The following is a 15,505-nucleotide window of genomic DNA, read 5'->3' as shown; positions in this document are numbered from 1 at the left end:
ATCATTTACTGTATTACAAACTAGCCATGTATCGTAAACTGTATGTTAATTGATTGATTGACTGACTGACGATAATGATGCCGATGATTCCACAGATCCGAGACAACACTCAGGATCCGTGTGGCCGTCTGTCCTTTATGAAAGAACCCAGGTCTTATAGAAGTCTGGCCCACAACGCCATATGCAACCTGAACATCACACTACCATCCTACTCAAAGGTAAGAACACTGTAACATTACCGCCACCTAAACACACAGCCTAGGATACACCTAGGACCTGGAATTGTTTCTGATCATGTGACCTGACCAGGAAAAAATCTGGTTCCTGTATAGCACACCAGCAGTTCCCATTTGCATGCCTGAGTGTTCGTCATTGCTGACTTATTTAAAATAGATTGACTTGTGTATTCAAGAATAACTGAGTATTCAAGTCCTTAACTAGCATTTCCCACAGGTACATTCAAAACAACAGATAATTAAAAGTCCTCAGACATACAAGTATTTCACACCATTTTAAATATAAACTTGTTGTAAATCCAGCCACAGTGTCCGATTTCAAAAAAGCTTTACGACGAAAGCACACCAAACAATTATGTTAGGTCAGGACCTAGTCACAGAAAAACATCCATTTTTCCAGCCAAAGAGAGGAGTCACAAAAAGCAGAAATAGAGATAAAATGAATCACTAACCTTTGATGATCTTCATCAGATGACACTCATAGGACTTCATGTTACACAATACATGTATTGTTTTTTTTACGATAAAGTTCATATTTATATCCAAAAATCGCAGTTTACATTGGCGCGTTACATTCAGTAGTACCAAAACATTCAGTGATTTTGCAGAGAGCGACATCAATTTACAGAAATATAATAATAAACATTGCTAAAATATACAAGTGTCAGATTTTTAAAAAGCTTTACCGAAAAAGCACACCATGCAATAATCTGAGTACAGTGCTCAGACACCAAAACAAGCCATACAGATATCTGCCATGTTGTGGAGTCAACAAAGTCAGAAATAGCATTATAAATATTCACTTACCTTTGATGATCTTCATCAGAATGCACTCCCAGGAATCCCAGTTCCACAATAAATGTTTGATTTGTTCGATAAAGTCCATCATTTATGTCCAAATACCTCCTTTTTGTTTGCACGTTTAGTGCACAATCCAAACTCACGACGCGCGGGCAAGTCCAGGCGAAATTTCAGGCGAAAAGTCATATCACAGTTCGTAGAAACATGTCAAACGAAGTATAGAATACATTTTTAGGATGTTTTTAACATAAATCTTCAATAATGTTTCAACCGGAGAATTCCTTTGTCTGTAGAAATGCGATGGAACGCAGGTCGCTCTCACGTGAGCACGCGTGAGCAGCTCATGCTACTCTGGCAGACCTTTGACTCATTCAGCTCCCATTCCCCCCTCCTTCACAGTAGTAGCACCAAACAAGGTTCTAAAGACTGTTGACATCTAGTGGAAGCCTTAGGAAGTGCAATATGACCCCATAGACACTGTATATTCGATGACTTGAAAAACTACAAACCTCAGATTTCCCACTTCCTGGTTGGATTGTTCTGTTATAATCACATACATCATTCAAACAGTTTTAGAAACTTCAGAGTGTTTTTTTATCCAAATCTACTAATTATATGCATTTTCTAGTTTTAAGGACTGAGCAGCAGGCAGTTTACTCTGGGCACCTTTTTATCCAAGCTACTCAATACTGCCCCCCAGTCACAAAGAAGTTAATACCTTCTTAACATTGTGTTGCTTGCATACTAACATGCAAAATAATCTGCACTCGTGACATGCTCACAGCATGCTATCTTCCTTCAAATTTTAATTGGGGTTTTGTATCCTCAAAATAATTTGTACACCTTTTAACTGTGATTGATTTACCATAAACATCAAGCATTACTATATGTGAGTGCTGGTAGCCTTAAAGTATAACATGAATCCCTTCTCCTTTGAGAGGTCTTTCAAGTTTACTCTGACGGTGACACCCTTCCCAAAACAACATTGATTGGCCACAAACCTTCAAGTCTGTCGCTATGGTAACATGGCTTTGCCCGTTCTCTTTTTTTCCCTCCCCCTCCTCTACCTTTCTCTATTTGTCCATCTGTCTCTTTCTGCTTCTTGCTGCTTCTTGCACCCCAAAGGAATCTGATTCAGACCAAGAGGCTGAGGAAGAGGTAATATTGTGCCCCTCTTCTCCCCCACTAACTCTTTATTTTTTTTTCATTTTTTTTTTTCAGGCCAGAAACATGTTGCTAGACGTTCACTATTTTGTCTGTCATTTAGCTCTATGTTAGGTATTAGAAAGGAACACAACGCATACCCCATGTTACTGCTCATCAGCGTGCTTGTCCCTTGTAGCAGAATATCTTTAGATATTAGTCTTTAATTCATTGTGATCGTAGTTCTCTGTCCAATGACTTATTTTCTACCTGTAGCAAAGGTAGCAAATGTGTACATAAAATTGCCCACATTTTTTGTTACACGGTGATGGAAATGGTATTAATAGTGAGCGCTATTTTTGTATTCCTCTTTACAGATCAGCAGGAATCTCGAGAAATGTAAGTCATTTACTCTTTTTTTGATAACACTTTTAACAGCTTTTTTTTCTTGCTATTTAACTTTTAACTGTTATAGTATGGCTGCATTACTCAACCAGTTGAATATGACATTGCTTTTATAATTGCGCTATAGCCATACCATAGATTTAGACATTACCAATGATGTTATGCTAGTTGACTATTGCAGAGCGCAACACAGAATGATAACCTGAGCTACTGTGTAAACATTGTGCTTCCTATCACCCTCGTTAGCTAAGCTGTAACACATGGTTTGTCTTTGTCACAAAAACAAAACAACACAAATGTCACTCCGCCCCACCAAGGCAAGGTTATGCCAACAACTTCATCGGGCATAAACTTCTTCGCAATCTCAATTGACACATCGCTGCAACGCACATGAATCAAACTCTCATTCGTACTGTGGTGATGTTTATGTGACAACGGAATAGTACCCCCCCCCAAAGTTACTGTAGTACCTGAATGGCAAAGCAAACTGTAGTCTAGCTTTCTACTCCTCCCGATCCCCTTGTTCATACCCTGTCCATGTGGTGTTTTATATTTTCCCTTTAATTCATTAATTAATTTATCATTAATCATAGTCAAGTGCCACAGCATTGCCATTGCTGGATATCTACATATGCTTGGCACTGTGTACAATATATAGAATATGGAAAATATTGCACATACCTTCAAAACATACATGTACAGTAATACATACATTATACATAAACTGATGTTATTTGTTCAATTTGGCTTCGTTACATTGGACAATGTATGTGTGATGTATGTGGCAATTTGCATACACACGTAATATGGACTAATGCTTTTTCTGCAGATTTAACAGTTGTAGGCTATGATAAAATAGTAGACTACATTTCACCACACTATTGAATGGGAATACCTAAATGAACCTCTCTTGATAAAGAGAAAAGGCATATGTGCTAGTGATACATTTTTTTGGTTCTTTTTAACTACCGAAATCACTTTACATTTGCCCCATTCACTTTTCACAAAAGGCTGCATGTCAACTTTCCCCTTTGCTTTGCACGGAAATAACTTGGCTTACATGAGCGTGCATGTGTGTGTTCCTGTGTCTGGGTGTGTGTCAAGTGTGAGAGTTCTTTTGACTCTTTGTTTTGCTTTAAAATTGATCTTTTGAATTCCTTTTCACTCGCTATTTGAATTTGATTTGATACAATGTTGCTACTCTTAATATGATTGACCTTTTTCTATTCAGTTGTTTTCAAAAAGTGTATTTAGCTGGACCAAAGTTAGTATAAGGAAGGGATACAGCCCTCTAAAAAGACCACACGCCCTTCCCTTACGCCCTTCCCTTAAATCAATTATGTTTTTCCTGTTCATTTCCTTAAATGAGTTTACCAGTTTGATGCTGGTTCAGAACCCTTTATTTTCCATAGCAGTAGAGGAACAAAATGGTTTGTTCTGTTCAATAGCAAAGAGCACACCAAACCATCGCCTAACAGTTTGCTATCACTGGCTTTCTTCTCAGTTGTTTTTTTTTTTCCAGTTGTTTTTTGAAATAATTGTTTTTATTTTTCTGTCTGTAAACAATCTTGAGATGTCCGTCTACCTACATGTTGTTATCCCTTTGTTTGTGTCCCTGTTTCCTTATCCTTTGTTGATTTGTTGGTGTCTGTTCTTGCTCATCGTTTGTTTGATACTGTACTTATTTTAGATGTGTTCTCGCTTTTGTGCTGTGAGCGTGGGTGTGCTGACTATGTGTATAAGCAAGTTATTTCCTGCTCATTCCCTTCTCATCTTTATGATTTAGTTGGCATTTTGCTTTGCTGCAGTATTTGCCTCCAAAGAAACCCAGTCGGTCCAAACCCCCTTTCTTTGACACCTTCTGTAGTTGCCGCTGTGGCCCCACTTTTACCCTTTGAACCCTGACAGTTTGTACTGTTCCTGTTCCTGTCCTGACCACATTCTCCAATGTCTGTCTCCTTTTCATTTCAATTTATTATTATTTTTGCTCCTTAATTGTCCTTTTGCCAAAATGGAAGATGACGAAGACACTACGTCGACGGAGACTACGGTCCGGAAAGGAGATTTGATCAGAGATTCTACGGCTCTGGCCAGTCCGGACCTCCTCTCCGATGTGTCTGAGATGAAACAAGACCTGATCAAAATGACCGCAATCCTAACCACGGATTCTACAGACAAATCCAGATCCATGGAAGGGAGCGGTCTGGAAAAAGGGGCTGATGAGGTTCAAGGCGAGCCGTTTGAAATCATGGAGAAGGTCAAAGAGGATTTGGAGAAAGTGGGCAAGATACTTAGGAGCGGAACATATGAGGGTGAGGTGGCAAAGGAGGCGGCAAGAGCAGCCAGAATGAAAGAAGAGTGGGTCCTCCTCTCAGACTGTGAGATAGAAGAGGCCAAACATATGGCTGCCTTGGAACCCCAGGAACCAGTACTACGTGAAGTCAGAGTCAACAGAGGGATTCCCAGACCTAAAGCAATCAAAGATGTGTCTGGGATGGTCAAACACCTGAGTGGTGAACTCAAAGAATATCTCCTGGATGTACCCGAGGGCACCAGTAAAACTACCCAGGAGAAAGAGGTCCAAGAGAAATTCACAGAGGTAGTTCTGCGCAAAGGCGCAAAAAGAACCATGACAACAACAAAAACAACAACAACAACTACAACAACAAAGAAAGACATCAAAATTCCTGCTTTTGACCTGCAAAAGCCAGTCAGGAGGAAAGGAAAGGACCAGGAACAGGTGGAAAAATCGACCGATGGGGATGTTCTCCTTAGCGTACCCAAAGACCCTAAACCAGTGTCACCTGTGTCCCCAGTAGTAGAGGAGACCCCCATTGGATCCATAAAAGACAAAGTCAAAGCCCTTCAGCAGAAAGTGGAGGCTGAGCGAAAGGGCCAAAAGCAAACTAGCACCAAACCTTCAAAGGTTGCTGTGGAGAGCAAAATACCTCAAAAGGCAAAAGAATCCATCCCGAAACAAAGCCCCGCAAGACAGTGCATCGCTAAACAGGGTCCACTTAAGTCCCCCAAAACTGAGTCTGAGAAGCTGGAGGAGACCATGTCAGTAAGGGAGCTCATGCGATCCTTCCAAAAGGGGCAGGACCCCTCAAAGAGAAAGTCTGGACTTTTCGAGCTCAAAACCGTCTCTTCTGAGCATGAAACAACAGAATCAGAATCACAGCCCACTCAGTCCAAATCCACCATCAAAGCCACATCAACCTGTTACGAACGGGAAGTGTCACTAGACGCAATACCTGGCAAGCACCACACAGAGAGAGACAAGCAAATTAACCCACCCCGAAAGCACTCCAAAGATTTTGGTGTTGAAATCAAGGCAGAGCTTGAGGACAACCCAGAGTACCAACAGTTTAGGCCGATCTCTGTAGATGGTAGTCCTGCTGCCCAGTCATACTTAACTGAAACCATAGAGTTTCCGATTTCTGTCCTCGATGATAGCTCTGATAGTTTAAAACATGAGGGCGTGGCAGACTCTCCCAGTGCCAGCCTGGGTGATTTTAGTCCTCCTCACCTGAGCTCAGAGGATAGCCTCAAACACCAGGGCTTAGCAACTCCTGGAACAAGCCCTGATAGTCTCTCTCTCTCTCCCAAAAATGCTGACCAGTCCACTAAAAACTCAACAGCTGTTACTATAGCTGTCGAAGATGACAAGAAAAGTAAGGATAAGTCTGGAGACTCCGGTGTGGGGACCATTGATGACCAGCCATCAAATGAAATAACCCTCCCTGTCTCTTCCAGCAAGGCTGCAGACGACCACACCACAAGTGAGTCCATATCTTTTCAGACGGTCGAGTCTAAGTCCTCTAAACCGAGAAAGCTTACAAAGAGAGTTTCTGAGACTTTAGAGAGCTTCCTAAGTGATGAGGAGAGCCCTGATGACAAGCTCGTCTCAGCCTTAGCTGCAACCATTGCTTCTAGTGCCTCTACCGAACATCAAGGAAGCTTAGAATTGCCTTTAAGCCAGCAAGACTCGGACGCCCTCAGTCCTTTTGCCGACGACTCTTTGACCATAAGCCACAGAGACTCTCTAGACGAAGGCAGTCCCCTCATGGAAGACAACTCTTCCCATAGGACCCCAGACTCTATCGAGCCCAGCCCAACAAAGGAATCCCCTTGTCGTGACTCCTTAGAGAGCAGCCCGGTAGAGCAAAAAAACTTCCCTCCCGCTCAGCCCAGTGAGTCCTCTAGCCACCCAGAGCCCTCCAAAGCCACAGACTACCCCCCAGACGTGTTGCGTAGTAGGCTACTCAGGGACCAGGAGGCTAGTGCTAATGATGATGACAGTATCGAGCAGACATTGTCTCAGATGGAAAGCTCTGGTAAGAGTCCTCTCTCCCCCGACACCCCTAGTTCTGAAGAGGTAAGTTATGAGGTAAACCCTAAAACCCCCGACAACATGTTCCTATCTGTGGTGTCCACATCAGCTGTCATAAACGAAGACTCAGGGGAAGATGATGATGAGTCAGAAGCACAGAGGAAATTCACTCCAGAGGAGGAGATGTTTAAAATGGCAGCCAAAATAAAAACCTTTGAGGAAATGGACCAGGACGCCAGAACCAAAGAGAACTCTCGAAAATATATCAGTGCCTCAGCAGATGACGAAGCAGGGGACGATAGCTTCAAAACAGTTGAACTAGAGTCCGCAAATGAGACTGAGCTCACTGGGGCCAAAGAGACCTCAGAGTTAGCTCTTTCTGCTGAATCCCTTGTTAAAGTACAACCTCCCTCTGCTTTTTCAGCAGGTGTGCATGAAGGAGTCCACCATACAGAGGCCAAGAGTGTAGCTACAACGGCAGCAGTGGAGGGAACTCAATCTGTCTCAGAGCAACATGTCTCACAATCAGTTCCTTCGCACAAAGACACAGATGAAAAAGACAGTTTAGCTCAAATGGCTACCATGTCTTCGAGCTCTGAGGGGGCTGCAAACATAACCGATGAGCAGAAGGAGGAAAGCTTGAGGAACTCGAGGGGAAGCAAGGAGGATGATGGGGGAGAGAAAGAGGCAGATACAGGCAGTCTGCAGACATCTGCTGTAAAGGCTCCCTGCCAGGTAGAGAGTAATATAACTGATGAAGTGAAAGGAGATTACAGGGGGCACTCAGGAGCCCCTGAGGCAGAAACATCCTCTACCATCATTATCAGACAAGCAAGGGAAATGTTCAAACCTGAGATCTGTATCTATGACGACACAGAGGAAGATGATGAGGAAGAGGAACCTCCCAGAACCAGGTCGAAGGGCGTGACCGCCAGCGCGGAGGCAGACCCCTGGAGCGCAATGCGTGAGGATGACGACGCTTTCGCGGCCCGTGTCAAAGAGGAAGAGCAGAAGATCCTGGGTCTGATGGTGGACCGGCATTCCCAGGGGGAAACCCCAGACACCACCCCAGGAAGGAGCCCCACAGAGGAGAGCACGCCAACCAGCGAGCCCAATCCTTTCCTCTTCCAAGAGGGGAAGCTCTTCGAGATGACCCGGAGCGGAGCTATTGACATGACCAAACGGACCTATGAGGACGAGGGCTTTGCCTTCTTCCAGATAGGAGAGCAGCCTCTAGAGGAGGCGCTGTCTGAACAGGTCAGAGAAGAGCCAGGAGATAGAGGAGCTACATTAAAAAGTGAAGTGGGCCTCAACCTGACTCTGGAAATAAAAGTGGAGGAAGATGAGAAACAAGCAAAAGGTGCTCCAGAGGACGATCAGACAGTTAGCGGGGCCGTAGCAGCCTCGCCTTCTAAATCAGACGCCTCTAAATCTAGAATCCCTAGAATGGGTCTTTCTGCCTCAGCTAAGACCACTAAGAAAGACAAAGACTCAGTATCTCCTGAGGCTTTAGAGGTTAAACCAGATACAATTGTAGAGGAGACCCCCCTAGAGGTAGAAAATAGTTATTTAGACCCAATGATAGCTAATGTTGTTACAGCAGTAACAACTGTCACTCGATCGGTGTACCCTGAACAGGACCAAGAGTCCTCTGACTCCTCTCCCGAGGAGCAGCATTCGGTTATAGAACTCCCCAAAACCATGGAAAAAATCACAACCCCAACTTCTAGTGAAAAAGTGAAAAAGATCCCAACTAAAACCCCAGCTATGGCTCCAGCCAAGGCTGGCCCCCAAAGTCGAGCTAAAACTTCTTCCTCCTCTACATCCCCCTATTCAGCTACTCCTAAAAAAGAGATCCCCTCTACAGAGTCAAAATCAAGAATACCTGTCAAAGGCAAGGCTAACCCTGTCAAGCCTGAGCCATCAGTTAAACATACTGAGTCTTCCCAGGACACAAAGCTAAAGTTCCCAGTTAAAAAGGACTTGAGGAGAAAGTCTGAGACAGATGCAGGTCTCTCTGCAGTTCCCAAAACCAAGACTTCGTCTTCCAAAGCCAAGAGCTTCTGTGAGGGAGACAAGACATCTGCTGAAAAGGGCCAGGTTCGTCCCATGAGCGCTGATTACTCCACCAAGCCAAAGTCATGCTTCGGCTTCCAATCCAGGCTGCCAGTTAGAGGCAAGCTTGGTCAGCCGTCCCACACTTCCACCCCCGCCAAAAAGAAAAGCGAGCCACGCAAGAAGTCCATAGAGTTTGTTAATGAGATTAGTGACGAAGCGGCAAAGCTGGTTGAGAGATTGGCTCAGGCCGATAAAGACAAAGAGCGTGAGGCTGCCACCGCTGCCATCTCGGATGACGAGAGCAGCGGCATAGACCCCTCCGCCATAGAGAGAGAGTCTTTTCCCGAAATGCACTTCCCTACTTCCGGAGATGTCTATCCCATTAGACCCCTGTGGGACGACCCTGTTGACACGCAGATGCAACGAATTCCCAACGATACAATCAGAAGACAAGGTACCCCTCTCCTCACTGGGCTCATTCTCTCTATATTGTTTCTCGCTAGCAAAGCTAGCCGTAAAAGGCGCCGCTTCTCTGTGTCTTGTAGCTAAGGCTCTTTGTAGGTTAACACTCTTTGTGGTTGCTTCTGTGGTGTTTAAGTGGTGTTTTGTGTTTGTATTTGTCTCTTTTCCTTCTATGTGTTCTAAAAATCTCAAGATTGACTTAAAGTCAGACTCAATTAAGGAATTTAGAATCAGTTTTAGCTTGAACATGTGTCATAGGTCATAGACAGGCTTAGTATCAAATGTGTTTGATGAACCCAATTAGGCTGTAGGAGAAAAGCTGAATTGAATACAATGAGAGATTACATTTTGTCAGAGCTGTTAAACTACTACTATCTACTTTCCATACAGTATATTTCCGTTAGTGTTTTCTTCTTCTAGAGTTGCCAAAATCACATGATAATAATTTATGATGGTATTGCTGCCCTATAAACCAACAGCATAAGAAGCTATACACCAAATACACATCTGTTTCAGTTACTGTTAATTATCGACACATACCTCCAAATAGCTAACATTATAGCACTACATGGCACAAGAAAGCCAGTGAAGAGTCTTTTTACTCATGTGCTCGGTTGAAGATAGCCTTTTCTTCCTAATGTGAATGTGACTTTGCCTGGCCATCCTTGTGGTGGCATTTACAGTAGATCCCCAGGATGAAGCCGAGAGGAAAGAGGAACGATTGGAAATAATAGCCGACCACCTGGGCTTCAGTTGGACGGGTGAGTGGAACCCCAGGCATGGTGGCTTTCCTAGAGTGTCAGAGACAATAAAGGCTGAAGATAATGTTGATTTAAACACATGTTAACATCAACATTACGTAGTTGACAGTGAAAAGTGTCTGGTGGGTTTTGTAGAGCTGGCTCGAGAGCTGGAGTTCAGCGAGGAAAGGATCAATCTAATAAGGATGGAGAATCCGAACTCACTACAGGACCAAAGCCATGCCCTGCTGAAGCTCTGGACTGGCAGGGATGGCAGACATGCTACAGGTAATGCTGATATATCACTCCTTATTGTATTAGAATATTTATCGACATTTAGACTATTCTGAGTATTTATTATTGATCATTTTCATATTTTCAGAATGGCTTATTTACTGTTATGATATTTAGTTATTCTGTTGTTATTTCCTTCCACAGAAACTACATTGATCAAACGACTCACCAAGATCAACAGGATGGACATTGTTCACCTCATCGAAACCAAGATAATCAAGTCCACCCAGCAGGACACATCGTCCCACACCTATGCAGAGATTGAGAGGACCATTGCATTGGATCACAGTGAAGGTATAGTGTATTACCAAGCAAAATATAAATATCTTTATCAACCAAAATGTACTAGCCATGCCAAAGAGATCACAGGTTAATAACGGTGTCCATATCTATGCCTGTCCAGGTTTTTCTGCCCTCCATGAGGACATAGACAGTCCCCGGCCAGGCAGGCGTACAGACGGCACCCCCAGTGGGCCAGGGTCCAGGCAGGGGCCCTTCATGGTGTCAGAGGAGGACCTCTCCTCCAGCATGTCATCACTGCACGAGACGTCAGGGCGGGTGGAGACAGACACATCAGTAACAGGCCTCCTGAGACACGCCCAGAAGGAGAAGCTACAGAAAGAGGGTGAAACGACACAGTAAGTCGTCCAGTCAGTGTAAGAGTGAAGTATTGAGTGAAAGAGAAATTGTTATGCTTAAAAAGGTCTTATGTTGTTTTCTGCTATATTCTGCTAATGTTGTATGGTTGTAGAAACAAACAGTTCAGTCAAATAATCTTGATTTGCATTGTTAAAATCACTAGAAATAAACCGTTTTTAAGAATAACTGTATTTACATTTTTGGGGAGATTTCACATGTTATTATTATTAGATGTTTGACTTGTTTTTTTGTTCCTCAGTTCTGTGGGCGGTACATCACAGAGTGGATCAGACAAGGCTGAGTCACTACACATGGGCACTTTTAAACAAGTAAGTCCCTTCTTCACCTTGTACCGCACCTCCCCCTACCAGCTCACCTCTCACGTCCTAGATTCTGCCTACAACGGGCCCACCCCTCCCTCCTCATCATCTCTATCTGTCAAGCATAAAGAGAAGGGGGCACAGCGTGGTGCAGAGTGTGGCGAGGGGTCACTCCAGCCCCCCCAGGCTGAAAGTGCCAACAAATGGTTGTTGTCGCCAACGAGTCACCAAGAGTCACCCACTAAAAGTAGTAAGCGTGTCTGTGAGAGCCGTCCGTTGTCCATGACCGACTTTGGGGACAGTCTGACTGAATGTGACCAGGCCGAGCCAGACTTCAGTGAGCTGTCTGTGGAGCTACAGCAAACCTCAGAGTACTACACTTACCTCTCCACCACCTCCGTCACTAGGACTTCTCAGACAACTGAACTGATTTCTGAGAAGATCAGTATTACAGCCGAGCCTATGAATTTACCACTTACTCAGTCTACTCAGCTTCCTCAGGCTTCTGAGGTGGTACGCCCCAAAGAGACATGTGAGATATTCTCAGAGGATCATATTGACGAGGTGTCGCACCGACTTTACAAAGTCCTGTTTGGATATGTAGAGAAATCAACTAGTGAAGAATCCAAGAAAACACCAATGGAATTGGATGAGGTACCCAGAACTTACAGAGCCAGCCGGGTTTATGAGGCAGATTCCCCTACCTCCATGCCTTTGATTGATGTAAACCAGGCTACTCTTGACCAGGAAGCTATCTCCACTGAGCATTACCTCAGACCTGTAGATTTCAGTCCCGTGACCCCAGAGTCTATCACCTTTGGGGTGAGTAAGGAATCACAGACAATAGCTCAGACATCATCAGACGTGTCAAGAACCACTCTGATTCCGGAGTCGGTCACAGTAGAATCCATTGTCAGCACTGCATTTATCCAGATATCACATGACTCAACTGCTGAGACCCGAGCAGAGGTGTCAGCTCTTCCAGTGTCTGAGTTAGACATATCTTTGGCTCCAGATTCTCTACGTTCCGAAACCAAAAAAAGGTCTTTATCTCCTGACTCAGCATCTGAGTATGCTACTAAAATTGTAGTTTCAATGCATGACCAATCATCTTCACCAGAGTCAGTGACATCAGATGATAGGTCTGGGTCCCAATCACCTGACTCACATATACCCGAGTATCGCCCATCAACACCTGATTCATCCATACTGTTGACTGAGAGTAGAGCCTCATCTCCCGAGTCACTGTCATCTGATACTGAACTAAGTCTTCTCTTGCCTGACTCACCCATACCTCAGTTCAGACCCCTGTCTCCTCTACCGCCCCCTGAGGTTGAATGGGAAACTGCAGAAATACCATCTTATGCCCCAGGACAAATGTTCTTAAGTGCCCCTGGAGCTGCAAGTAGTCTACTAGCACCAGGGCTAGCAGAAGCAGAGGACAGGCCCTTGACACCTATGGTTCCTAACAGGGGAGAGTTTTCCAGAGCGATATCCCCGGGCAGTGAGTATTTAGAGAGGAGGACATTATCACCAGACTCACCCCAGTCAGTAGTAGTATCAGATACAGAGGAAAGACCCCTGTCAGCTGAGTCTTTATCAGACTATAGACCCATGTCAGCTACATCACTGATGTTACTGAATGATATCAAAGCATCATCACCTGTATCAACAGGATCAGTAGATGAACACATATATCTGTCTCCAGATTCACCAATTACACAATTTTGGCAAACAGAACCCATTGCTTTAGTGAGGTTTTGTAGATCATCATCACCTGAATCTATATTTTCAGATATAGATTATGAAACCGCACCATTACTTTCATTACTTTATAAGGATAGACCTTCATCACCTGAATCAATAGCATCAATAGATGAGTATAGAGCGCTATCACCTGACTCACCGACACCTCAGTTTTGGCACATATTACCAGACTCTATTGTTGATTATAGATCTTCTTCACCTGAATCAGTATCATCAGAAACTAAATGTGTTCCAATGTCTCTGGAGTCTATAGGTACAGAGCATAGACCAGATTCACCTGAAGCTTTAGATTTTGAAAAGGAGATAACTTATTCAGCATTGACTCAATCGAAATCACTATGTGTGTCACCAATAACTGTAACTGAATCAGGTATAAACGTTCCTGAAAGTCCACCAATATTAACCGAGTCCGCAACTGCACCATTATTTGAATTTAGACAACCTGAACCTCAGAAAGGACGATCAGAACCTGACGTAGCTCAACCTTCATCTGTGTCACCAATAACAGTATCTGCATCAGGTATACATTTCCCTCCATCAGCAATACTAGAGCCAGAGTACAAACTTGTGTATGATGCAGAGCTTTGGAAGCTTATCTCTCAAATAAATGACCAACAGTATGTAGGCGAAACCTACTGTAGTAAAACAGGTGTGTTTCAGTATGCTGGACAGAGAAAAGAAGAGACATCCGAACCTGAAAAAACCCAGTTATCAATAGATTCTCCGGTAGAGGAGTCGGACTTTAAGCCCGAGTCATTATCAGAGTATAGATCCATGTCATCTTCATCACTGATGTTGTTGAAGGATATTAAAACAACGTCCCCTGAATCAACAGGAACAATGGATGAACATAGATCATTGTCACCAGATTCCCCTGTCCCCAAATATTCCCCATTGTTCCGTGAAGCTGTTCCGTTTCGTCATAGATCATCATCACCTGAATCGTTACCAGATGATGAGGTTTCTGAGATATTTTATTCGATATCTGTGGCTACTGAAGATAGACCCGTATCACCTGAGTCAGCTGGATCAGTCAGTGAGCGTAGCTCACGTTCAAAAGACCAAGACGTCGTAACTGAATCAGGTGTCCTTGAAAGTCCACCAATAATATTCAACTCCACAGCCCAATTATTTCCCGAATTGAGTAAACCTGAAACTCAGAAAGGACTATCAGTACCTGGTTTAGCCCAAACTCCAAAAGAACCATCTGTGTCACCAAGAATGGTATCTGATGAAGGTATACATGATCCTCCATCAGTAATACGAGTGCCAGCTTACAAACTTAAGTACGATGCAGAGCTTTGGAAGCTGGTCTCTCCAATACATGATCCCCAGTATGTCGGGGAAACCCCTAAAACAGGTATGTTCGAGTATGCCGAGGGTATCGTAGAGTATGTGCAGACGTCAGAACGAGAAAGTCCAACTTCATCAACTGAGGTTACAGAGGACAGACCCCTGTCATCTGATTCTGAGTCTGAACATAAGCCTCTCCCACCTGAGTCAGTTAAGATAATGGCTGTTTTGAGATCAGATAAGGCAGAGTCAGCGAAGTCATTGAAAGCATGTAAATCTTTATCCCCGGATTCCCCCATACCCCAATATTCACTATTCTTTCTCGAAACTGCTCAATCATATCATAGATCATTGTCACCTGAATCAGTATCTGATGCTGAAGTTCAAGTAGTTGACTCAAAATATTCAATAGTTCTGGGTATTGACGCTAGAACATCCTCTCCTGAATCTATAGGATCAGTCAATGAGCATAGACCACTATCCCCTGACTCTCCCATACCTGAGTTTAGACAGGAATTACCTGAATCTGCTTTCTCGTCCACAAGGTCTAGTTCATCATCACCTGAATCAGTGACTTCGGGGAATTCAGAAATGGAATATATACTATCTGAGGCAATTGACTTTTGTCAGAGACCAGACTCACCTGAGTCAATAGTATCAGATACAGAGGAAAGACCCCTATCACCTGAGTCTTTATCAGAGTATTGCCCCATGTCACCTGAATCAGTCATGCTACTGACAAATATCAGATCATCTTCTCTTGAATCTACAGCATCAGTGGATGAGTACAGGTGTCTGTCTCCAGACTCTCCTCTACCACAATACCTACAATATTTCCCAGAACCAACTTTGTTTATGTCAGGATACAGGTCAGTGTCACCTGAATCAATATGCTCAAATATGGAATATGAAACTGAGTTATTTTTATTTGCCTCATTGCTTTTTGAGAATAGACCCTCATCACCTGATTCAATAGCATCTATAGATGAATACAGGGCGCTGTCACCTGACTCA

At 43.7% G+C, this 15,505-nt stretch overlaps 1 protein-coding gene across 1 annotated transcript in view; it reads left to right on the top strand.

The window, feature by feature from the left end:
* The window catches only part of LOC118368638 (ankyrin-2), a 107,897-nt gene that overhangs the window by 70,824 nt on the left and 21,568 nt on the right, over nucleotides 1-15,505 (top strand). The window contains 9 exon segments of the mRNA XM_052495729.1: nucleotides 96-218; nucleotides 2,163-2,195; nucleotides 2,558-2,579; nucleotides 4,604-9,430; nucleotides 10,122-10,199; nucleotides 10,335-10,466; nucleotides 10,617-10,766; nucleotides 10,876-11,110; nucleotides 11,371-11,440. Coding sequence (XP_052351689.1) covers nucleotides 96-218; nucleotides 2,163-2,195; nucleotides 2,558-2,579; nucleotides 4,604-9,430; nucleotides 10,122-10,199; nucleotides 10,335-10,466; nucleotides 10,617-10,766; nucleotides 10,876-11,110; nucleotides 11,371-11,440 — 5,670 coding nt within the window.

The sequence above is a fragment of the Oncorhynchus keta genome, chromosome 35 (assembly GCF_023373465.1).
Source record: "Oncorhynchus keta strain PuntledgeMale-10-30-2019 chromosome 35, Oket_V2, whole genome shotgun sequence".
In the NCBI taxonomy this organism is placed as follows: domain Eukaryota; kingdom Metazoa; phylum Chordata; class Actinopteri; order Salmoniformes; family Salmonidae; genus Oncorhynchus; species Oncorhynchus keta.
Note: the sequence above shows the minus strand (reverse complement) of the source record. Positions and strands in the feature narration are given on the sequence as shown.